Raw genomic sequence first — 26,628 nt, 5'->3', positions numbered from 1 at the left:
TATGCCCCCCATTAAAAAAACAAACAAACCAAAAACTATATTTATATATATATACATATACATATATATAATGCGTCTCTGTAAGACACTAAATCTGGATATGCACATATACCAGAAACTAAACCACTGGAAAACAAGCTGATGTTTGAAAATGAAACTTAATTCATAATTCATGGTTATGCTTTATATAAGGTTGTACTCAGGGGGCTGGTGAGTATTTTAAATATGATTCTAGTACATTGAAACTTTTTAATTGGACTAATATGAGCCAATGCAATCAAATCTTTCACAAAAAGTCTATTTTCAGTAAGTGCCAGCATGAGAGTTGACATTAACATAATAAAATTCTTGAAGTTCTTGATGACATTCATGCCAATAACGCAAATTTGAATTCAAAACAATCAATCTGAAATGAAAAGTCCAAATAATTAGTAAAACATTTTTTAAACTTTCATTTATGTGTGTGTTTGTGTTGTCATTTTCAGATAGTCCAGACCCACTTTCATACGTAACCAGATACGTATGCGGAGATACTCGTTTCTGATTGGCTGACAGGGGCCTATATAAAAATGATACAGAACAGTAGCAGGTAACCATAGCAACGTCACCTATGGTACATTACTGTTAGCCAACTTTCAGATAAAAGAGACCACATACAAAGTTTGTGACAAGTTGACGAGCTGAAAACAGAATATTTCTAACTTTTAAGTGGTAAGTGGACGTAGGTAACATATATATATGTATATATGTGCATTTTAAAATAGCCTATTAGTGGTCAATATTAAAATGGTTAGCTTATTAAGAGTGAAAAGTTTAGATTTAGAAGCTTTACAGACAGTTTGTGCGGCCCAATAAAAAGTCCAATTTGCGGGTAACTTTGGACCTGAGTAAGCATTAGCTAACCTCTTTGCTGCTTGACCCCCGGTCAAGTGTAGGCCTGTACACATGTTTACTATCAGCCACCAGGTCATGCGCCGATCTGTAACTTTAGTCGGGGATTCCTGTCAACTGCCTTCTTTTTTCGGGGCTAGACTTAATTAAAGCCATCATTCAGACAGTAATGACAAACGCAGATCTGATGTGGGGTGTCTGGAGTTGGGTAGGACCAGTTTATATTGGACTGAAAGGCGACATTGCCATAAAAGTGTCTGACATCATCTCAGACTGCCATGGGCTGAGAACAACTAATTTTGACTGTGGGTAATTATTCCAAAACTGAATAGAGGGCAACTTGTGTAGGCTAAATATTATGTTGCCTATTTTATGTGTAAGTGTATGCTGTTTTATTTCACTTGGGCTACAACTTATCCACCTGCATCCTCTTCACTTAACATTTCAAATTATAGCAAGTGAGTGCACCAAACGTCCAAATACTGCAATTCATTTGTGTTTCTCTAGTTCGAAAGCTGCAACTTCCCTGTGTTTATGCAGAGACTGCGCTGAACAGTGCCATCTAGGAAAAGGGTGTGCCACTGCCTCCTCCTGCCATACCTTGATTCCCATGCATGGTGATCCACGCAGCGCCAAGCCCTGCTGCACTGTGGGGCACGGCTCCTGTGAGACTGGAGCCAAAAGACAACTGTTTATTTGTAAAGTATGTCCTTTCACGTTTGTACATGAAATATGTGACTTTAAAGTGCATTTAGAGGTGTGCTGGCATGGTCTACGGTGCAACAGAATTTGCAAATACATCTTATGCTCCATCCCACTCTGTGCCACAATGGCTGGCTTGCGCTCACTGAGGGGGCGTGTGGGTGGGTGGTTGGAAGTGGCGCAACATCAAGTGCATGAGCTGTAAATTTACACATGGGAACTTGCCATTCCCCCACAGTGGATCAGGCACTCTCTGACTTAGTAATGTCTTCTCTGATACCTCACCTGTTGGAGCTTGGCAGGTATTATGTACAGAAACCAGGACCGAGCCAGAGAGTGCATCAAGGGGGTTGCTGGCAGCCCCTACTGTATGTGCTGGAATCTGCCACAGCTTGTTTTTGGGGTGGGACACCATGACCTCAGGCAATAGGATGGGTGGGTGCGACTCTATTCACATAGAAAAGGAAAGGAGTAGTGAGAGATGAGGCGGGTTAGAAAAGACAAGAGTTAGAACTAATTTTAACCTTAAACCACAAATTTGACTGTCCAGAGAGGAAGAGTGCGGCTGACACTCATTGTGCAACTCAGTGGGAAGGCATGGGTTAATGATTTGTGTCATCTCTGATTGAGTTTATGACTTTGACAACTGTCCACTTTTGAGCACAAAGAAATTTCCACTTTACTTTTTGCCTCACATAGGGAGGAGGGAGAGGAGACGGAGGGGGAATGCTGTTTCTTTAAGAGAGACGGAGAGAGAGTGAGTGAGAAAGAGAGAGAGAAAGGGAGGGACCTCTTTGCCCTCCAGAAACCAGGAAGGGAATTGAGTTGATCTGCTGCTGCTTGGTTAGCGCATACGGGGCTTTAAGCTGCACAACAGTGAGAGGGAGTGAGAGAGAGCTCCGGAGAGGAGGAGAGGAGAGGGCTGAGCTAACCCACAACAAGCACCACCACGGCCATCGCAGGTGAGCTAAAGGCACCCTGCCATCCCCCCGCTGTCTGCCCTGGGCCTGTCGACCAGTGGGGAGCAGGGCAGAGGAGGAGAGTAGAGAGGGAGGAATGAGGGAGGGGGACAGAAAGGAGAGCAGGGTGGGGGGGTTGGCCGGAGAGGAGAGGTGGGTCGCAGCAGTAGTCCCTAGTCTAGGTTCCTCTTTTTTTAATCTTCCTAAAGTACTTCCTCTGTGCTGCTTTTTACCTCTGGGGAATCTTGAGATAAAGTTTATAGGATGTGTTCAAGGCATTAACTTTTCAGGCAGGTGGAAGCACTTAGAGGAGGAGGAGGAGGAGATGGTGGTGGTGGTGGTGGGGGCTCTTGTGTGGGGGGGGTGGTACTGAAGGAGGGAAAGGAGAAAACAAAAATAATTCTATTGGACAAGGTACGAGCAATATCAACAACTTTTTGGGACAGTGTCAATTGAAATGCTGTGTGCGGGGCAAGTTGTGTGCTCATTGCGTGAGGCATGTTGTAGTGGCATTAGACTGTGTGGAATAGGAGTAAGTCATAATTTAGGTCAGGAGTTTTAAGTGTGCGTGAAATGTCACTCGAGTGTGAGCTGATGAGAGAATCCACCTTGGATGTTTGGTTATTGCTCTGACAGTTGAGGCTGAAATGTTTTCCATTTTTTTCATGCGAAGCTCGGCCCGCTTGATGGCTGGTCTGTACTTTAATACCTGGCAGCCTGCTAGCAACATACTGTAGTGTATAATTCAGCCCTGAGTGCTTACGTTAGAACAGGCTTGGAGATAGTGGGGGTGGTATGGGCACAGAAAGCTGGGACACGTAGTCCACAGCGAGGGCTGTAAAACAGGTCAAATGGGGTTTCAGAACTCTATATCCCAGTGTGCCTTGCCCTCGGCCATCCAGGAAAGGGAACAGCCGCCAGCCTATCCCAACGAGGAGGTGTGGTGAGTGAGCAGCTGTCAAGCCAATAAGAGCAGGGGATGCGGAGCTGAGTTGTGGGCTGAAAATAGAGGGGGGTGGGGTGGTAGTGGTGGGTGGGGGGGGGGTGTGGGGGGGTAGGTGTCTGTTTGTGTGGGATCAGGCAAGGGCTTGCCTGTATGACTAGGGCCACTCGCAAGTTTCCTGTCTGGTAAAGCTCTAGCCCTGCCCAGAGACGGAGGCAGCAGAGCTGGCCGGCAGGCAGGGGAGGCAGATAGGGCACGGGAAACATTTTCTGCCTATTTGGTAAGCACTCCAAAGACAGCCACGCACACACACACACATACACACACACACACACACACACATACACACTGTCTTTAGACTGTGACTGAGAGGAGAGGAGAAGCGAGCAGGGGAAATAAATACCGTAGCGTGTTGTGTGTGTGTGAAGAAGAGTGAAAGAGATGGGGCTTGATAGAGTTCAGAGTTCCTGACCCACTTGCAGATAGAGAAATGGCAAATAGGTCAGTGCTGAATGTAAGGTGCTGCATAGAACCCGGCTCGGAGAAAGAGTTTTTCTCTTAAAGTTTGTGTTAACTAACTTTTTTTCAGCTTAAGCTTATTGTGTCATCAGCATTGTTTTCATCTCATGAAGGCAAAGTGTGCTTTTAATGATATCATCTACTGCTGTGATTAAATGGCACTGCTGCTATTATTAGTCGAGTGAAAAGATGAAGACAGTCACACATCCTGTACTGCCGCTTCTTCAGGGGTGTTAAAGTAATTCCAGAAAAACCACTGCATCAAATGTTTGCAAGACTGTGGCGGACCGACCATGCTGATGGCTGTCAGAGTACAGGTGGTGTGTGGAGTAATAGTTTGTGTGAGAAAACCTCAATAAGTGGCATCTCTTCTCGCTGAAGGGGAGAATATGTGACACATCTTGTGACAACTGGATTTCCTCAGTGGGGTAATCCGCCTCAGCCAAGACTAATAGTAAAATAAAACTGTGCACTGTGCTTGGGAACTTTTCAGCTACTCACACTGTAGTTGATCTCAGGTCTTTTCAGTCCACTCAACCTCTCCTCTTCACCAGCATCTCGCTAAACGCAGATTCTAATCTCGCCTGTCATGTCCCGCTTGCTTGTGGCTTGTGGTTGAAAGACTTCACAGGAACCCTGACTGCATTGCTCGATAACCAGATGCATATTTTTTGGCTTTGCATACTTGTTGAACCCGTTTTTTAAACATGTGGGCACGGAGAGGGTACAAGCAGACATAGTACATGAAGACGCCCAAATGCTGGGAAAGTGCTTGGAATGCTTCTCAGAAAGCAGCAGCAGACGAGGCTCATAGTTTTTGTTTCTTTTATTCATTCAGTTCAATGTCACAAACATTTTGTTAGATAATGCTCTGATGTTACCATGTGTGCCACTTCTTAGGTGCCAATATGGAAGAAAAGTATAGTCCGCTCAAGTAAATTCCAGCAAGAGGTTAAACTAGGACGCCATGTGTGTTTGTGTGCGTGAGTGTGTGCTTTTGTGCACACATGCGTGTGCGTGTGTGTTACCAACAATAGATTCCAGGGGAATTGCAGGGGACTTCAGTGGCTGTGGGCAGGTCCAAGACACCACCCATCAATTTGGCGGTGAGGCTGAATACAGTTTGATATTCCTGTATGTTTGTGCCTACACCACGATGGCCTGAAACTAGCAGGTTGAGACAGACTGAGAAGACAGGTTGCGTGATGTCGCCGTGGCAGTTTGAGGCTTTATTTTAGAGTGAAATGTTGGCTGTATACAATACACTGCATGTAACGGTCACTCTGTTTGTTCAAAGTTTTGTTTATGTGGTCAAATGATGCATCGTAGCTCATATGGCTGAATCCAAACTGAGTTGTTTTTTTTTTTTTTTTTTTTTTGGACTTCATACCAAACAGCATCATTTCTGTGCTGCTCATCTCCCTCTGTGTGTGACGCTCTGTGTATAAGTTGTGTATGTTTCTACAGTTTGAACACTTTCATCAGTCTCTTCCTCGGTGAATGCAGCTTCACTTCCCCCCTTATGTTTGGTTCCCCTGGTCAGCTGCTCAGTATACCACAGCTTCCAGCCCGGCGAGGCAGACAGACAGACCCCTCTCTGTTGTTTTTCTGTTGTTTGTGCTGAAGTCTAGGGGGAGTAAAGGGGCTTCTTCTGTTCTCTTCTGGGACATTTATTATGGAGAGGCCAACACAACCTGATCAAATTAGAGTGAGAGAGTGCGAAGAGGCTGGGATGTTTTTCAGGATGGGGGTAAAGCCAGACTTTTCACACTTATATGTTTGGGGATGACGTGTTTTGGTGATTGCTGTTAATATTGAAAATATAATTTGGTTGAAGGCCGTGGGCTTTTCTCAGCTACTCTTGCTGTTATATTGATAACGAGCAGCGTCCCACAGAGACCACAACCTCCTTTTAATTAAGCAGAAAGGCGGACTGATCAGGAAGAGGATATGTGATCAATCTGACACTGTCTGCATGTTGATTTAGTGGATTGGTTTGGGATGAAACTGGAGAGAAGCTAGGTGGGTTGCATTAAAGGGGTGGTGAGACACAGGAGGGTGGGCGGATCTATGCTGCTTTGCCTCCTCAGCAGTGGAAAGGGGAAATGGGTGATGTGGTGGGTTCTGTGCAGTGCAGCGTCTGAGACAGAGATGGAGCAATGATGAGATGAGAGCGACAGATGAGAGGAAGAGAGAGAGAGAGAGAGAGACGAGGGAGGGTCAGACAGTTGGGACAGAGAGATCGAGCAAGCAGAGAGCCGGTCATCTGATAACAGAGCGGGTTCTGTTACACGCCTGCCACAGACTCACAGGAAGTCCTCTTTCCCTGTCGGGCTGCGCATGCACAGAGTGGTGCAGCCTGGACACGTTGGGCCTGCGGACCGACCAACTGGCCAGCTTGGGTTCTGCTGGGCAACGCTGAGCTGGGGTGTAATACTATTTCTAAAGCCATGTGTTAGATTCTGTTACACTTCCTGGTTGGTAGCTTGGCAGTGTCAGAGCATGTTACTCAAGCTAAAAGGAACTCAGAGTGTGGATGTGGTTTTATTACACTGCAGCTTGAGAAAGGCCACGGTCCCGAAATGTGTGTGTAATCAGACTCATGAGTTAGTAAATGAAATATCCACCAACAGACACATTTATGTCCCACTGTCATAAAGCGTGTTGTCGTTTATAACGTTTTAATAAACTTAACCAACAGGAACATTAGTCAATGAACAAATTCATTTGATATGTGGTCACATTGTTTTTTTTCTCTTGATGACGTGACCAGAAAACATCAGAGCAACACAAATGACTTGCATGAAGTATTAATAATAATAATAATAATAATAATAATTAATCAGAATTAAAATTATCAATTTTTGCTGAGTGTTACTCAAGTTGTTTTTCTAGGTTGTGTCAGCTCTAATTTATTATTATTATTATTATTATTATTATTATTACATCTTTCCGTCTCATTTAAAAATATGGAGGAGGAAATACCAGAAGTACACTGTACTATAAAGCAATGCCAAACACATGACTGACTCTACTTCTTTCTGATACAGCCTCATTCAGAGTCAACAGCAATTAACACATGCAGTTTTGAAAACGTTTTAATTCAGTGTTGTCGTTATTTTCTAGTCTGTGGCTACTGCTGGGTCCGATTGATTCAAACAAGCAAGAAAAACAAAATACAGTCAAATTTAAAACAACACAGTGAGAGTTCATACAAGTAGTTAGAGATATTTCACTTCTCTGCTATCTTTACTGTCACAGACCTTTTTTATAAGGATATCATAAAACCCCCTGCAAGCTTCCTCAAATTAAACTTTGCCCAACTTGTGGGTGGTTACCTTTACTCTTATTGAAGCAGGTTATATCAGGTAACACAGTGAGTTTATCATTGACATCTGAACTGGTTTCTTGGGCTGCCATACACTCAGGAGGTTTGAGTAAACGTGTGAGTTTAACGCCCTGCCTCACCCACTACCTCTTGACTTGCTTTGTGTCTCTGTTTTGGCAGCGCTTCCTGGTTAGTTTCTAGTGAAAGCTGCCAGGCCTAGACCAGCCCTAGCAACTTCAGTTTTATCAGTCACTTGCCCTCTTCCTGCTTTGCTCCCGACCAATCAGGTTTCCTTCCACAACTGGCAGCAGTGAGTCACTTGGCTGTGGCACTTGATGAAAATCCACTTTTCCTAGGAACTGCCACCCCCTCCCCATTCCGATTATCTTGCAATATCCTCTTGGTCCAACCTTGAACCTTCTTGACCTGAGTGAAGTGATTCCTGTGCAGCAGGGCGGGTTAGGCAGGGCTGTTGCCATAGAAGCCAGCTGAGATAGTCAGTGAAATGAGGACAGGAGAGAGAAGGAGAGAGTTTAAAAAGAAAGGTTGACAGGAGCAAAGGGCCAGCTGAATTCTTTGACTTGCTGACTGATAGCCAGATTTTTTTTATTTGTAAGTTCTGGCTTTGATGTTGTGTTTCTGTTGCACTTGGATCGTAATAGAAACACCTGTTGTGGTCAAAATATATTAATCATTCTGTTATCAGCTCGTGCAGCGACTGAAAACAAACTCTTCACCTGAGTAAAACTGGAAGTAACATGATAGAATTGTTCTCTTGTAAACGCAATAAGTTAATAACACTTCACAATCAAAGTAACAACTTGCTCTCTATTTCAGTCATAAAAGAGTGGCCCATATGCGCCTCGTTAACATTTACGGGTTTTGGGATCAATGATTCAGTTATGTTTCCTCTGATTGCTACCTCTTAAAGTTGGGTGGCTCAGTAGTTTTAAATTGTGGATTATTTTTATGAGGAAAACACATTTTGCATGCCAGAGTTTATGTAGGAAACTGCTTTTGAATAAATGAAGAAGACTAAAAGAGCAGATACTTTAAAATTTAAAGGTTCTTTAAGTGGAAATATTAAGTGAAGCACTTCCTGCAAATATTGATGCTACTTTTTCTTTGATTCTCTTAATTTTTCATCTATCGTTCAGCTAAACCTCAAAAGCATGCCGGAGTACTGTCCTTAAAAAGTGCCAGTAAGCTATTTATTTACTTATCTAAGAAACATTTGAGGTCACACAGGGTTAACAGTTTGTTCCATTTGTATTTAGGAATGATTGGTATGTGTCAGCCAAAGACAGAGATACTTTGAGAGTGGAAACTCTGCCTTTCATAGATGATACATATCAGAAAAAAATGAAACCACTACTTACTAAACTGCAACCACGGTCTAATGTCAAAGTGTTTGTCAGTCAATGACAAGCAACTTGGGCGTGACTGCCTCGACATAGATATTGAAAGAACACACACACACACACACACACACACACACACACAACACAGTCAGCTGAAGTAACTGCCTTGCAGGAGACCGTTGTTAGCAGTTTCGTCCCTGAAGCATACTTTTGATATCGGTCCTTGCTGTGTGTAGATATGTGGGAAGGGGTAGAGGAACGTTAAGGATGAGATGGAGGTGATGAGGGTGGGGGTGAAATGGGTGGCTTCTGTGTTTTAAGCAGTTGTTTGACTTGCAAAGCAGGCCTGGGTGCTCACCAACTGGGTACTGAGAGGAGGCCCTTCCCTGGAAGTGGATCACCAGGGGCACGGACGGCTCCTGCGCTGCTTTGTGCTGGGCTGCGGGCCTCGTCACCCACAGGCATGAATTAGTGATAAGGAATGTTTCGGGCCATGAAGAGGTGTCAGGATCAGGTTTGTTGCACTATGTTTCCTCTTTCTTAGTGCTGTTTGCGGGTTATTCAGGGACAGGTGGCTCCTGCATGCAGAGTAGTCCCTCCATGCTTTGTTGGCACTGAAGTGTGTGTGTGTGTGTGTGTGTGTGTGTGTGTGTGTGTGTGTGTGTGTGTGTGTGTGTGTGTGTGTGTGTGTGTGTGTGTGTGTGTGTGTGTGTGTGTTTTATCTTCTTTCAGCTCAGCGTCTTTACCCTACAAAGCCGTGACCCAGGGTCAGCTGTGTATGTACGGGGGATAACGTGTATGCAAGCTTGCAGCAAAGCCTGGTCTAGTGCAGGTGCTGTGTGTGTTGGAGAAAAGCAGGTTGGCTCAGGTCTGGATGGGCTCACAGAGATCTATTTCCACCTGTGAAGGACGTGACCGGTGGCCATGTGGTTGCCCTTTCTCTTGCTCTTTCCTCCATCTCCGTCTCACTGCTCTCTCTCTCTCTGTCTCTGTCTCTCTTTGTCTTTTCCCTCACCTCCCTCCTCTCCCTCAGCATATTCAGATGAGGGTTAGGATAATAACATTTGCTCGTGCCACGTCTGACGGCCCATTTTACATCAGAGCTTTGTGAAACACATCAGCCGTGTTTGCGGACGCTTTGTGGTCAGCTGCCTATCAAAACTGAGTTATGTGAGGTATACTGTGAAGGGGCAAGCAATGAGGGATCCAACATTTTACCATTAATCAAAAAGACAGTTCTCTGTGACCTGTGTTATTTGAATGTACAAACTACTATTTGAATGTTCTCTTTATCATAATACTTTGCCTAAATGTAAACAATCATTGACCCATTTAGTATATCATGATACGTTGGATGCTTCTCTCCCACCTGTCCTCCTTAGAGAAAGCTTAATTTAACTCTAACTTGTGAGCATAGCTGAAGGTGTGGAGACAGATAGGCGGAACAGGTACAGCGTGAAGGAGGAGAGGCAGCCAGGTTAGGCAGGTTTGGTAGTGGGGTGTAGCGTACAAACATACCGAGGGCAGATCTGAAGGAATGTCATTTGAATGTCTCTCTCTCACTCAACCCCCCCCCCCCCTCCCCCTCCGCGCACACACACACACCTCTCCACCCCCCAATCCCCACCCCCCAGCCTCACCCCCTGCTGGGTCTCCCTGGCAGATGGAGAGTAGGGATTGGAGGGGGCGGATGTGTGTTTCGTGTGTTATTGATGTCTCTGTGATGTTACTGTATTTGCTCGTGAGTGTGTTAATAGAGAAATCGAGGATGGCTTGTTCTGCCGAAACCCCCCTCCCACTGCGCAGGCTTCAGTCGATCATTTTAATCTCCCCCCACACGTGAGCGAGGGGACAGCCTTTCCTGAAACTTGGCACACAGTAGAGGGTGGGGTAACCAGTTCAGACCGGATTGACAACCTCCCTTTTTAATACTGTTCCCTTGCAGCTTGTTGCGTGTCCTCTTCCTCCTCTTGTGGAGTTTTTCCACAGGGTCTGCTCTGGAAGCCCCCCTCGCTCCCTCCCCCCTTTTCCTCCACCTCCCTCACTCCCCTCCCTGGCTCTCGACTGACACAGAGTGCACAAGCTGCACAGCCCAGCTCCCAGCATGCATTCTGATCCCCACTGCCCTCTGCCTATCTGTCCTCCACGACCTCTTACTTGGTTTCTTAGCACGAGTGCACACACACCCGTGGATGTAGGCGTTAGAAGGAAACAGTTACCCAGCCACATGCACACATATACAGTATAATACATACACTTCTTCAAATAGTCTTGCGCCCACTCACGGTGCCTCAGTAGGCAAAATGCCTCGCCACATGCATGCAAAATTGTTTTGAGCTGCTGTTTATTCCGTGCCATCAGAAACTAATTTATTCAAGCATTGTCACCCTCCCTGTTTCATAGTATATCTGAACATACACCCTTTTGTGTCCGTAGATTTGCTTCAAAGTTAATTCCAAGTAGTTGTGATGTGCAGCACTGTGGTGACTTATTTACACTTTCACTCTCACAAGGTTCAAGTAAAAAGGAGAATAAAGTTTGAGGGTTTTTTCTATTATAATTTGTCAGAGCTCCTTACGTGAGCTACTCCTCACAAAAGTTTACAGCTTTTAACATGTGTGGCAACCTTTGAAGTTTCAGGTTAGGCATGCATTGAGCACAAACTGTTTAATAAGGCCTTTTCGGGTATAAGAAACACATCATGAAAGATTTTGATATGTATGTTTTTGGTATAATAACATTTTAATGGAAATTCTGTTGGTGTGAAAAGTATTTTTCATTGCCAAGATATTAATGAATAAATTTATCTTGTCAGGAAGAATCATTTTATTTATAGACAGAGTCAGTACACAGTTCACTTGGTCAAAGGTCATGTACGGCTAAGGTAGTCGGCTATAACAGGTTACAAACCAATTGTCAGTATTCATCAACTTCCCATATACTGTAGACTGTAGACAATGTGTTAAAGCTATTTCTTTTTAATGTTGCAGTTTGTTGCCGTCTGTCAGATGTTGCCATCCTTTCATTTGTAAGGCTGATTTTTGACATATTAAATCATTTTTGCAGTCCACTTTCTCTCAGTCTGGTTTTGCTGATTGCCAAACACATTTTATAGCTGACATCTGATTGACAGTCAACCTAACGAGACCCAACTTAGACATAACTAGAAACAACTCTATTTTGTCATGATTCCTCGTACATAAAATTTTAGTTGTATTTTTTTATCTTTGTCCTCCATGAACTTTTGGTTTTGCGTGCACATGTATGGTTTGGTGTATATTTTTGACAATGGTGAATCATTTAATCAATATTTTTCTTTCTCTCTTGATCCACATAAAGACTGTCATGAACTGATGTGTTTTTCTCCTGCTTTTCTTTCCCCTCCATGTCATCCCTCTATCCAACTCTTCCACCCTCAGACAGGCAGACGGACAGACGGCAGGACGGATACACGGGTGGGGGCTGTGCTAGGCGGCTCGGCGGCAGGCTGGTGGAAGATGTCGTCAGGAGCCGGTGGGAGGGGAGGAAGGCGGCTCAGGGGGACTGCAAGCAGTGGGGGAGGAGGGGGGAGAGGAGGGGCAGGAGAAGCAGAGGAAGGCCCCGTGGGGATCCCTTTCCCCGAGCACAGCGCAGACATCCTGGGCAGCCTGAACAAGCAGCGGCTCAGTGGCCTGCTGTGTGACGTGCTGCTGGTCACACAGGACCGGGAGTTCCCAGCTCACCGCTCTGTCCTGGCGTCTTGCAGCTCCTACTTCCACAAGCTCTTCACTTCAGGGGCCACTGCTGACCAACATAACATCTATAACATTGAGTTTGTGACAGCGGAGGCTCTGGGAGCGTTGCTGGACTTTGCCTACACAGCCACATTGATGGTCAGTCACAGCAGCGTGGCTGACATCCTTGCCGCTGCACGCCTCCTGGAAGTCCAACCTGTCCAGGACGTCTGTACACACCTGCTGGACACCAAAGTGCTCTCCCCGCCGGTACAGGACCATTAAATCTAGAAATGACACACAGCACTAATCAAAGGTCTGAACACACTTTCCCATTTAAGGGAACAGGAGGGTGCGTTCAAACTTCTGACTGATGCTGTATGTTGAAGTCAAATTTAAGCTTTGAGATGAGATTTAATCTGCTCTGTCTTTGTGAGTTAGTGATACAATAAGAAACCCATCGTAAGTGTTGAATGAACACATGGGAAAACACAGACATGACCTGAAATGCAAAACAGTTCATGTGTGAACTGTTTTGCATTGAACTAGTCACTCCAAATCTAGTTCTCCTGGTTTTAGTGTGTGTTCATCATACCATCCGCTTAATTGAGTCGTCAGCATAGTCGAGTTTACATCATGGCCTTTATCAATCTTTGTCACTATGCCAAACACACCCACATCCTCTTGGTTAATTCAACACTTACCCGTTGCGAGCCAAAAGTGTGTGTAGAAGGACAGCATGCTCTTTCGCAGACTACAGATGCAGCATATCGCAGCTACACTTCAACATAATCAAGTGTGGCTGTGATATGCTGTGTCTTGCTCTACATCATGTGATAATCACAACAACACTTCACTGTGATGATCACATCACATAGGGCATGTCAGAGACACTCATGGGCTCCTGGGTGTTAACCTGTTACATCCCAGTCTGTAGCATCACTCAATCAACATTTGCACATATCTATTGTTACATTTCACACATTTCACAAGTCTCTTCACTGCCCATAAAGCCTTCAAGTTGAGTCACTTGACTTTAGATAAAACCTTCAACACTTTTTAGGTGACAGACGACCATACATCTGTGCCCCTTTATTGTCTTTATACACTCACCAGTTAGCAATGTGATTGGCAAATTAGTTATTATTTGTTATTGCACATGCATGGACCCACAGACATATTGAGCCACTGGATAAACGTCTAAGATACCCATTAGTAATCTCCTCAGATCTGTATGTCTTACAGTTGCTGATTGAGGTCTTCTTTGTCAGCCTTCACCGTAGCTAATATTATTTTAGAATGTGATTTTTTTATTTAATGTACTTTTATCAGTATTTTGCTGCTGTACTTGTACCTCCCTCTTTCCCTTTGTTTTTTGTGCAAACTTTTACTGACTTTTGATTTCTCCGTCACTCACTTTCTTTGTTCCCCATCATGTTTCACTAGGCGGGCAGTGAGCGAAGAGATGAAGATGAAGATGAGGAGGGGAAGGGCAGAGGAGGCAGGGAGCAGGGGAACCGGGTGCGGGCCCGGGAGTACCTGGAGTACTTCCAGAGAGGGGCTCAATGGAGCAGCAGCTGCAGCACGCCAGAGCTCAGGGACCTGCCCACACACCTGCACTTTAACCACGGCAATGGGGGGACCCCCAGCAATGGGGCTCCTGGTGGCCCCGGTGAGTACTACTCCCCCCTGGCCCTTGCCTTGGCCCAAGCCCCTACACAAGAGCCAGAGGAAGAGGACGAGGATGAAGAGGAAGAAGAGGATGGGGAGGCAGTGCAGGGGAACGGAGCAAGCCTTGGGTCATCTTACTATCCTCCATCTCAAAATGGGCACTTCTACCTCCCCCCGGAGTCGAGGCTGGGGCAGGACACAGAAGTGGAGGACAGCAGAGAAGCGATGGTGAGGGACAGGGGTTCAGCCAGTGCCCTCCTGCAGCAGATGATGGACTCCATCGAGAGACAGAAAGAGCGTGCAACAACCGGGGAGGAACCGGTGGATGGGGATGACCCTGATATGGAATTTTACTTGAATTATTTTAACAGCACGCAGCATGAGGATACAGCTTCTGCTGCTGTGACACAGGGAGTGCCACCGCTCTGGTTATCACGGGGCAGTACAGGCCAAGACAGAGTAGGAGGAGGAGGGGAGAGGGGGGTTGGAGAGAGAGGCAGTGGGGGAGGAGGAGGAGGTGGAGGAGAGAGGAAGATGCGCTCTAAGGCCTTCCAGAAGTGCCCCATATGCTCCAAGGTCATTCAAGGAGCAGGCAAGCTACCCCGCCACATCCGAACACACACGGGAGAGAAACCCTATGAATGCGCCATCTGCAAAGTGCGCTTTACCAGGTAAGCCCAATTAATGAAGTGACTACCCCATGTCACATGTACTAATAGTCTTGGACTTGGCACTGTAAACAAAGCACTCTGCAGTGGGATACTTCACAAAGCCAAGAGCAGCAGCATTAGTACTAACCAACTTAGCTTTGCATTAAGGAGGCAGTGCAGTTGGTAAATCTCAATGTTTATGTTGATCATGGACTGACTGAATCACCCTAATTTATTTTTTTTGGTCAATGTCACATTGTAGCTAATTGCTTATCAAAATGGCACGCTGAATAATCCAGGAGGTTATAAAGGTCTCTTTTATTGTGACAGTATCCAAAGCAAAGTCCTGGAATTTTAACATAAGGGTCCAATAAAAGAAGGCTGCGCCTTGGTAGTGTTATCTAGTGGAGGGCTGCTATAAAGTGCAGTGTCCTGATACAGAGGGGGATTACAGGCCCTGGATGGTGCTCTATGCGCTCCAATGCAGTAATTTGAACTTTTGATCTCTGGTTATGTTGATTATTGCCCACGGCAGAGTAGTTACACCACCCCTCTCTCTGTGTGTCACTCCTTTACCTCTCTAATGAATTCTGCCATGTGCAGCTCAGATAAATGTCTCTAGTCTTCAGCAAGGGACTTGAGTGCACATGGTTCCCCCGTATTTAGGAGTCCTGTCTTTCCTTGAAATCATTCCTTTAATTAATTAATCAGTGGACTTGTGCTGGAAATAGATGCAGTAGGCTAGAAATACCCAGAACCTCTGCTAGCATGGCAGGTAGGGAAGACCAATCTGAATCTGCCTTCTGGCTAAATTCGACCGGCAGTGGGAAGGGGGTATTGTAATCTTAATCCTGTTTGATCAGGGTTAAGAGTGTGCCTCGCACGGTAATAAATCACTCCTGTCCTTTAAATAATTCACCTCTGTCAGTGTGCCACTTCGGTCCAAGGCTTCATCTTGTGTGTGTATATGTGTGTGCAAGTAGATACATGTTTCTCCTCGCTTATGTTTCTTTGTTAATTTGTATAGTTGCAGCATGGCTTCTACAGACTTGTGAGGGTTGCTGTAAGTTCATTTGTCCGCTTGCATGAAAGCTAATCCACTTATGTGTGTGTGTGTGTGTGTGTGTATGTGTGTGTGTGTGTGTGTGTGTGTGTGTGTGTGTGTGTGTGTGTGTGTGTGTATAGATGTTCAGAATGGAGTTGTCTTAACTACGCTTGTTTGTTTAGGAGCCCTCTGCCCTGGGCACAGAAGGGTTATACGATTTAAGAGGTCAGGAACTTGTGAGATAGTAAGAGCTAAGGGGGGGGGGGCAAGTGTCAGATGAAGGCCAAGGCCACTTAATAAAGGTTATTGGGCAGAATATAATGTTCCTGGATGTGAGATGACGAAGATTTAGATTGTTGATAAATAAAATGATTAATAAATAAACTAAATAATTTGAAAGTATATGACATCTACACCCACTCTCATATAAATTTCAATCAAAATGCAAGCTGCAACCAGGCTGTAAAACTGATGACTCACCAAGATTTCAGCTAGTTTTTAGTAGTATTAGTATTAGTATTAGTATTAGTATAGTAGTATTTTTCAGCTTCAGAGGACACAAGTCTATCTTTTCTGTTAACAAAACATAAGCATTTTGGTAACCTGTCAACTGGTGGTGATGTGGTCCTCAAAGAGAAGTTAACAGAAATCGTAAAAAAATGCCAACTGACTGAACGTTGAGCTTTCTTGTCAGGCCACAGTTGCTCTCTTGTGTGCAATTACACAGATAAAGTTTATGGCTTCTCAGTTGGCTTGGCTGCCGTCACAGAATAATCCTGTTGGAGCACTTCCAAAATGATGACAGTTTAAAACCAGCATGTTTAGCTGACCATTGTACAAGTCAGAATGAATAACATGTTTTAATTACATATTTTGTACTTAATGTGTGTGAGCTGATCCACTTGTCCATTTAAATGTTTTTGTGTGTGCGTGTGTGTATTCTGATGAGATCTTGTTTATTTTTCTCCCTCACAGGCAGGACAAGCTCAAGGTTCATATGCGGAAGCATACAGGAGAGAAGCCTTACCTTTGTACGCAATGTGGAGCTGCCTTTGCTCACAACTACGACCTGAAGAACCACATGCGTGTTCACACAGGCCTGCGCCCCTACCAGTGCTCCAGCTGCTTTAAGACTTTCGTGCGCTCAGATCATCTGCATCGCCACCTCAAGAAGGACGGCTGCAACGGCATCCCCTCTCGTCGAGGCAGAAAGCCTCGAGTGAGAGAGCCCGGACTCCTCGAGGCTGCCCCGCTAGGCCTGCTGAGCCCCGGCTCCGACACTGGCCCTGGGCCTCGTAACATCAGGGGACGGCGGCGCTCAGAGGCAACCTCAGCGGCAGAGGTGGAGGTGGATGCTGGAGCCCATGCACACAGTCCTCAGCTGCGGGAGTTGGCAGGAGAGGCAGGGCCCTGAGACTGCAGGGGTGACAAGGACACTGCTGGACACCGTTGTCACTCTGCGTCGCCTGTGAGACAGGCCAGTGAACAGAGAGGAGAAAAGGCAAACTTTAAAAAAAACAAAAACAAAACAACTAACTATTCCTCTATAAACCAAATCAGGGTGTCACAAAAATCTAATCTTTATATTTCTTTCTCCTTTTACTTTAGGAAATGGAGTAGACTTGCAAGCACTTGAGTCGGTTTATCTGTTAAAGAGCAAAGAACGCTTCAAATCATGCACCCATGATGTCCACTTTCTGGGCCATTTCTTTCTTTATAATAGTAGGGGTTTTATACATTGGCATATGTGCTTAGGCAAATGTATAATAGATACAAAGAAACTCTGAGCAACTATGCAGTTGATTTAGATTTTTATTGGTTTTGTCCTCACAGCCTTCAAGCTCTAAGCAAGGTGTCTGTCAAGCACCTTCTGGCTGCTGTACGGGTGAAGCGAGGACAAATCCTCCCAGTGAAAAACTACTCTTTTTCTATTCTTTTGCAGGTCTGAAATGTACAGTTACCATAGAAACAACATTGCCACAATACGGCATATGCAAGGAAAACTCACCACAATTTTGATGCAACAGTTTTTTCTCTCTAAATGTTCCAGAAAGAATCAGACAAGGGTTTGATTGAAGTGTTACTTACTCTATAAAATGCATTCTAAGAATTTATGGTTTGTCTTATTGAAAAACAAATTTATGTTGAGTCGAATCCACGTTAATGGGGGCTCGTCAGTTGCAGGACTAGGGAATATGAGGGGTGGAGGGTTTGTGTTTTTAAAGCACTACCATTGTCAATGTATCGTTGGCTTGACTACGTTGCCTCTTATCCCTCACACCCTGCAATTTCAGCGTTTCTATTTTCCCTTTTGATTTGTCTTAATTATTTTTTTGTCGTCGTTCCTTTTTGAGTCGACTGCTTCGGGTACTTGACACTTTATAATTGTATACATGTATATACAGCAGGTGGTGATATGACATTGGTCCCCTCTTAATGCTGAGGTGTACTTACCCATTGGGATTTTCCTCTTAGGCTTGATGTCATATTTCTCACAGAGTGAAGCTTGTGGGTGAACGAAAAACAAACTGTATGAATGTTCAGTGAAAGAAAGCCCATTTGTCCTAAACTTAACACTTGACATGTATAGTTCCTGCCCAAAGGATGAGGAGGTCGATTGAATGAATGTGCTTAACTTTGTGCAGTTTTTTTCGGAATCTGTCCTTGTGTGACAAGGCGCGGGTAGCATTTAACCAACCGCAGGTTAAAGGAATGGCAGGGAGCCCAAATGAGAGAGTGACAAAGAGTACGAAGAAGAGATAGAAGAGCACCTTTTTTTTTCTATGTTTGCACAGCTTTACTAAAGATATCCAACAGAGCGAGAGAGAGGTATATTTAAAGGAAGTGGGCTGGTGTTGGGAAGGGAGTGAAAGGAGGTGTATGTATCATGCTTATTCCAATCTTTTTGCCCTAGGGACCACACAACCGTGAGGCAACCTGTATGATGAAGAGAGCAATAAATACCTGTCGAAGTTGGGAGGCCAAATAGGAGCGCAGCTGCAGCTGGTTGATGGGGGAGGGGAACAAGGGAAGGGGAGGGGGATCTCACAATGTCTGTTGCATTCCAAAAAATAATCTCCCCCAGCTCAGCCACGTTTCCAGGCAGGAGGGGATCAAATCAGGCCTTTTCTCTCCCTCCCTCTCTCTCCCTCTGTAGTCCTCTAATGCCCCCGAACCAGCCTGGAGGGGATATTATTATATTAGAGCCTGGTGTTACTGTGGGTAGGACGCCTGGTGCTGGCAGTTTAGTGTGCAAGTGTGTTTACATGTACGTGTGTTGTTGTGCATGTGTGTGCGTGGCAGCCAGGGTCCCTCTGGCCACATCATCACTGTGTGAGTCAGCCACAGCCTGTTCAAACATGCACCCTGAGCTGCCAGCCCCAATGCACTTTCTCCGTCTCTCATACACAGTCATGCACATGCTCACACTCACTGGGTCCAGGTATCCTGTGGAGAAGGAGAGAACACCAGAGCTGACATATCTTTCTGAATATTGTCTATGACTCCATACATCTGGATTTGTTAGTCTTAAAAATATCCAAGTTGTGTGTTATTGTACTCCACATCCAATGTCATTTTCCAAACTAGCACATTGAGCTTTTGAGTCAAGAAGAGAACATGCATGGGATCGAGTCCCCCCCCACCCCCCACACCTATAATGTCTGCAGTAGTGCTGTAGTTTAACTATCAGTCCTTTGCACCTTAATTGGAAAGAGGCAGGTTATAAATGCACTTTGTTACTGAGGAGGGCACTTTTGTCAACGAAACGGGTACTTTGAAACAAACCGGTTGCAAATGAGATCAGTCCTTTCTTCTGTCCATGGTGGTGAAGTTGTGCTTCTTCATTGGTTTTGTTCAGGTTTTGATGACAAGCTGCCAAAAAAGAAAAAAAAAAAAAAATCAAACCAGAAATATATGAGGTCAGGTCTCTAAAAGAGAAACCAGGTTCCGATACAAAAATGTTTTGTGACGTTAAAAAAAAATTAATTAATTAATGTAACTGATTGCACTTGAAGTTAGTTGTTAAAAGAAATCTAGTGTGTATGTCTTAATGTAAAGTAAGGGGATGGAAGGAGGAGGCAGACTAAGAAGAAAGGGCACCGTGTGTGTGTATGTAGGCACGCTTTCTTTCTTTTTTGCGTGCATGTGCACAAGCATGCGCTGCTGGCTGGCAGACTGGAGGGTCTCAGGACAAGCTTGGATAAACAAACTTCGTGTCTACCCCATCTGTTCACCAGCTACTCTCATAACTACACGTGTTCTCTGAGGAAACCACGGTGATAATAGGTCCACGGTACCACAGAAGCAAAAATACCATATTGTAAAACAACTCACTGGACAGTTGCTTGTTTACTTCACATCTCTCTTGGTGCCGATTTGCAGAATTCTTTGTTTACCCTTGTCGGTCATTGTCAGGGGTTAGTCTTGGTCTTGGTCTTAAGAATTTGAGCTTCTATTTTTGCTTCTCCGTTATGGTAATGATTGGTTTATTATTGCACAGTTTGACTCCCACACACAGACCAATGTAAGCTGATGTCTTCGTGGTTTGTGATCTTTTATGTATAGTGGTACTTGGTATGGACTGCTTACACTAAACCAATTTTGTCTTGATGTGGCAGAATTTTTACATAACCTGTCGAGACCTGTGAGCCATATAAACATATGTGTCTTTGGACCTTAATATTTCCCCAGAAGTCTTATGTTGTTTGTTGTTTAACCAAAGCTTTTTGCCCCCAATATTAGTCTGCTATAGACTAGAAATATTGAAAGTATGTGTATAATTTATCCAAACTGGGCCTCCCTGACTTAAGCCACACACAGATGCCCTCCTCCTGAATACATATGCAGAAATGTGTGTGGAATGATACAGATTTTTTTACTTGAGTTTGCTTTCTCTCGCTCTTTGTATTCTTGTGGACAATTGAATCAGAGGTTTAAGGATGTATAGTTTTTTTTCAGTCTGTCTACACTCATTTTTCTTGAAAATTGATATGCTACGGCTATTTTTATTTTCTAACAATTTATTTTACATGGCTGTGCGTGTGTGTGTGTGTGTGTGCGTGTGTGTGTGTGTATGCTTGTGTGCGTGAGGGTTGGGGTCATGTTTTTGGGTTGCTGTGCCAGGGGGGTGGGGTAAATGGGTGCTTGGGTGGGGTTATGGATATAAAGCCTGATAGCACTGGAAATGGTGCTTTAGCTGAGAGAGCAAAAGTTTGCACTAATGTTAAATGTCCTTGTCCTGCTTATGGGAGAAGGGCAGGAGACCTCAGAAAGGCCTGCGAGTTTCCATGAGCACAGAGCAGTGTGGTAAATACTCAATGGTCTCATAAAGAGTCCATCCAACCCCTCCACAGAAATAATCATGTACAGTATAATAAGATATATACATACGTCCAACATCAACAAATACCAAAGGAGAAAAAATGACTTGCATTGAAGTCATTGGACATTTTAAGCTACCAATCTTATGTTGGATTCATAGAGATTTATGGTTAAATCCGGACGTTCTTGAAAAGAGATTCTGGATGTAACTTTTGATGTAAAGTAGAAATGGTGTGATGACAGCAAATCATGTTTGCTCTTCATTTTGAGAAATATTCCAAATATACAAGATTGTAGGCATTTAGAAAGTAGCAAAGCCTCTCCGAAAACATTCGAAACATTTGAGCTGGTTGACATGTACAGTGTGCAGGTGCCAGAGATATGGAATCAAATTCAGAGATGTTTCTTTTTGTCACCAATTGTCTCATGTTCAGTCCGCTGCTGAATAATTAATCTTCAAAAATAATGTTATTTTTAAACACTGTTATTTTGATCTTTGCTGAATTGGATGATTTCAGTTAACTGTCTGAAAAGGTTAAGCTGAATTGAAATGTTCTCTAACTGTGACTCTGTGGCCGTGTCTGAGCAGCACTAAGCTTGTTGATTTCATGTTTCCAGACAGTAGTATTGTGTAGTGTGGAGCTGAGGCTCACTCCCACCAGATGGGCCTTAAGTGGACAGGGATCGACAAAACTCACACCTTCTCCTTTTATTGTAAACACTTGTTTTCTGCCCATATTTTTTACACCAAATTGTGGAAGCTGATTGGCTTCATAATTAACCATTTCGCTGTTAAAGCTTTACTTGAATTAATTCATAATAATGTCTCTGCATTTGTCACTAGTTCAACGCTGTGTCTCTATGGTTCCACAACTGGTGTGTCCCCAGCCTCAGCCCCAGACCAAGGTTACTCTGACACAGGCTACACTGAGACAGTCTCTGAACTTCATTGCATTGAGTTTTTCAAATTGACCTTGATGTGGGGTTTTTTTCCTATGCTGTTATCAAAGATTTTTTTGGTGAATATATCTGAGAGGGCCATAAAACAAAGATGACCAACAACTATGATAACAATGATAACTATAAATAATCAAACGAAGCGGGACGGGGTGACTGTTATTGTGGCGATTCGTTTCAACAGAAGGGGGACTATTTGCTTTGCTTCGTCATTTCGCTGCACACCTGATTTTTTTGTGTTTTCCATCAGGCTCTTGATGCATAGCAAGCTGAGCGCAGCATATGCAGTACAGCTCTATGCGCAGCGTGGCTCTGGCACTTACACAGACAGCCCAGGGTCCTTCAGAGAGGCAGGCTGCTCTCAGCCAAGTGGGGACAGTTTGCACTTGGAGTCTTTCTCAGTCTCTGGGGTTGCAAAGGTTGACAAAATATATGTGGTAGGGGAAGGCAGGATGTATGCATGCTGTAGTGTTTTCAGGGATGAGGTGAGAAAGCCCAGGTGTGAACTATTTGCTGAGCGATGGTTCAGTGTTGGTCCTCCAAACTGGTAGGAATTGCACGCCCACAACATGATAAGAATTGTAATACAAAGGAGGTCACCACAGATTTTACACTGGGGAACTGCAACAAGGACAATGTTGCTGATCTCTTTTGTCTCTATGTAAGTACTTCTCAGGTGGAAAATACACTGCTATGCATTGGGTTTCAATGTCTGCTCAGTTTATGGTATGTCTGATCACCTTCTGAATTACTTCTCTGTCTTTACCTTTCTTGTTCATACCAATATTTAACATAATAGTTCCCGGAAAGATAAAAGCAAGAACAGTTCCCTCACTGTAAAGGGGCTGTGACCAGCCTATTTCTCCATCTAATATTGATCCGGTGAATTGTTTGTTGGAGGGAAGGAAGCCACTGGAGATTCAAAATGTCTTATTAGTCAGACTGTAACATGTTTGAAAGGAGATGGGGTTGGAAAAGCACGGGGGTGTATGTGTGGGGGGGGTGGTGGGGTGGGGTGGGGTTGTATGTTCTCTTACTTTCTTCTCCCATCACTCTCCCTCTCTCCAGACAGAGTTAGTCTACGTCTTTGCTGCCGACTGGCCTTTGATCAAAGATCACACACCCTCAGCAGGGGAATCGACAGGAGAGAAAGGAGGGAGAGGGGATTGAATAAGGTATGGAGGAAGAGACCGTTTCAGTTTTGCAGTCACCCAAACCATTTTAGGATAAATTCCATAACTTCATACTGTGATTCCCACTTTAGAGGTTTTGGTTGGTGTAAAGGATGTAAGTTGGAGACGGTCAACACTTTGTAGTTGGCTGTTTCACCCAGTCTGCCTTCCCTCACTATCCATCTACTGTGTGACAGACATAGTTCAAAAAGCCCCCGGTGTATCGCTATCCAACTGCCTTTTTTCAGCTTATGCGATTGTAACAAAAGCACTTTGCGAAAGGCCATCCTGAATTTTGTGTGCTTTTATTTTATGGTTATCACTATTGTTATTATTTTGTTGTTCCTGTTGATGTTTTTTTTCTCTAAGAGCAAATGATTATTTAAATGCAAAAAAACAATATGACGAAAAAGGAAAAAAAAAAGAAAAAAAACTTGAATTCTTGGTATGTGGATTGATGGTGGTTCGAGCTACTGCCTCATCTGGACTTAAACAAACACATCTCTGTTATACTACCACCATACCTGTTATATGCAGCTTATTGCATAGTCACACAATGGCAGGGGGGGACCCAGGATGGATCTCCCCCTACCTGCTCTCCGCTTACTGTTTCAGATCTTGTTGGGAGAAAGGTCATTTTGATCTCATTTTGGGAGACTCCTTTTCTTGAAAAAGAAAACTGTATAACAGTTGCAAAGCTTTCTGAGAAGGCTAGCTGTGCTGAATGTTAAACACGCAGTGTTGTATCCACTGCAGAATCTCTGTGTCTGCAATAACACCCTGTCTGTGTAGTAAAAGGCTGGATCTGGTATCCATATAGAGTTTAAATGATTATGAAAGACGGATGAAATGGCCAAATGACCATCATGCACTTTTGCAAATCAGTACAGAATTTCTTTGGCCTTAACATCTATGTCAAATCAAGATTTACTGCAGTAGAGTGGGAAGAAGAATATTGATCATAATATACATGAAATAAATCCATAGTTAAGTAAATGGTTTAACTTGGGAGAGAGAAATAGGCTACTATTTATAATAGGTTGATTTGTAACTGTGATTATTATGATAATCCTTTAGGGAGATTGAAACTTTTCTGATGTATATTTTAAAGAGGCAGAATATTTCCCAACACTCAAATGTGGACATGTAATTGTAAATGCACGCTGAGTCACATGAGGCAGAAAACAGCTGTTGCACTTCTGTGTCTGTCTGTGTGTGTGTAATAAAACTTTATCCTTGTTGCACATCTCACCACACCCAGTCTGTCTGTCCTAAAGGCAGACTACCTGCTTTAACATCCACTAAATTTGGTCACAAAGTGCAACGCCATTCAATGTTTTGACCTGCAGAGTGCAGCAGCTGTTTTCCTCCCTGTGTGATTTGAATGTGGATTGACCTTTTTTTTTCTTTTTTTTTTAAAATAACCCTTTTCTCTTCACATAAGGTTATTTCTTAGCGTAGCAGTCTGTCAGTCCATATCTGTTGGAAGCTGCGGGGAGGGGGGGGGGGGTATTGGTGATTTTGGAGAATTTGCACTTTTTGGCGACGAAAAGAAATTGTATTGTATATGAGACCACTAAATCCACACAGTCTAAACCATATAATTCCATTTTGTGTCTTTTTTTGTTCTGTTCTTCTTTTTTTAATATATCCAAAAATGTCTGGCATCTGGTTGTCTGGTTTAAAGAATATAAAATCTTTCTATTAAAAACAATGGTTGCAAAGTTTGGCGTGGATCATTTTGTCTCTTATTCTATATAATTCTGTTTGGAAGAAAAGTCAAAACTATTGTTAGTAGCATAAGCAGTTCTATAATTAAAAAAATGTGTAATTACACATTTGTCACTTCCATAACAATAATATTTTTATTTGTAATTATAGGAGTCTGTCAGAATAACAAACCTTTTCCAATTAAATCAATTCCTGTCAGTCAAATTTCAACAAAAATCAATTAGTTTCAAGTAGTTTCATGAAGTTATTTAATTCTATATAATAACACATTTATTGTATGGCATTAGATAATATTGAGGTGTTTATGTTATATTTATCCTCATGTACTGTCCATAATGCAGTGACTTAGTACAAGTCTATACATCAACCAGAAGGTGGCAGTATTATCACTGTTATGAGTATATCAGGAGGCAGTGATCCATATCCTCTCTCTCTCTCTCTCTCTCTCTCTCTCTCTCTCTCTCTCTCTCTCTCTCTCTCTCTCTCTCCTCTCTCTCTCTCTCTCTCTCTCTCTCTCTCTCTCTCTCTCTCTCTCTCTCTCTCTCTCTCTCTCTCTCTCTCTCTCTCTCTCTCTCTCTCTCTCTCTCTCTCTCTCTCTAGCCAGACTGCTGATCTCGCCCAGACCCCTCTCACTCTACCTTCCTCTCTCTCTCTTGTCTACTTTTTTGTCTAAATGTGGACATACATGCAAGCAGTGTTCACTACATTGCAAACCTCAAAAAAAACTAAGCATAAAATCTACTGTATTTAGCTAGTTTGTCCAAATGATATTTACTCATAGACGCGTCTGCCATATTGAGGTTTTGTATGAGGATGCATCTATGGAGGATAGGACACTTATAGTGTTATAAATCTGATTTGTCCTAGAAGTCCAGCGGCAGGCTGCAACCACAGGCTTGTTGTCACCCTGTCTTCCTGTTTGTCTCCGTCTGTCTCCCTGAGGCGATCCTGTGGGGTGACAGAGGTCATAGAACAGCTCATTAACCCCACCCCAACAGCCCACACATTGCTGCAGTCCTCAGGCCCTGGCTACACACAAACACACACACACACACACTTTATAATGCTCCTCTAATAGCAGTTAAGTCGACTTAAGCCCACTCTGTAGGCAGTACGCTTTCAGGGATGCACAATGAGACATGTATGTATGTTGTGTGAGGTATCACTATATAACTATATACTGTATTATACTATAAACTGTATTATACTATAAATGTATAATTGTCCTCATTAACATACTAACATGCCATAAATTGCAGGAATAAGTTATTACTTTGCATTTTTCTTTAAATTTTCACCATGATACTACAAATCCACACAGTGTACTATATCATCATGTGACATATTTTATTCAGTCATGTTGAACCTGTTGGCCAGATGTCTCGGGGCTCCAAATCATTAATTGTTATGTGTGTAAGGTATCTAAGAACACAGTTGGATATGGTGTTATTTTCCATGTTCAGACATCATTGTTGCAGTCAAAACATATTGGATAAGAGGCACGGCAGCACTTCAGGGGCTAGGAGATGCCTGGGAGCTGTTGTCTGGCGTCTCTAGTGTTATTATTCCCTGAATCTGTGCATGTGAACGCGCAGCGCCTATGTTTATGTGTGTGTCTGCAATTGTTTCCGTTTACATGTTTGTCTATATGCTTATGTGCGAAG

At 43.7% G+C, this 26,628-nt stretch overlaps 1 protein-coding gene across 1 annotated transcript; it reads left to right on the top strand.

Annotated features, from left to right (window-relative positions):
* Window positions 1–2,414: 2,414 nt before the first annotated feature.
* On the top strand, window positions 2,415–24,644 carry zbtb7a (zinc finger and BTB domain containing 7a). Its single transcript, XM_053322261.1, has 4 exons — window positions 2,415–2,555; window positions 12,123–12,686; window positions 13,863–14,758; window positions 16,758–24,644. The coding sequence occupies exons 2-4, from the start codon at window positions 12,201–12,203 to the stop codon at window positions 17,194–17,196; spliced, it is 1,821 nt and encodes a 606-aa protein (XP_053178236.1). The 5' UTR covers window positions 2,415–2,555; window positions 12,123–12,200; the 3' UTR covers window positions 17,197–24,644.
* The last annotated feature ends 1,984 nt before the right edge of the window (window positions 24,645–26,628 follow it).

Source organism: Scomber japonicus, chromosome 7, assembly GCF_027409825.1.
Source record: "Scomber japonicus isolate fScoJap1 chromosome 7, fScoJap1.pri, whole genome shotgun sequence".
Taxonomy (NCBI): Eukaryota; Metazoa; Chordata; class Actinopteri; order Scombriformes; family Scombridae; genus Scomber; species Scomber japonicus.
This window is presented reverse-complemented; position numbering and strand designations above follow the sequence as displayed.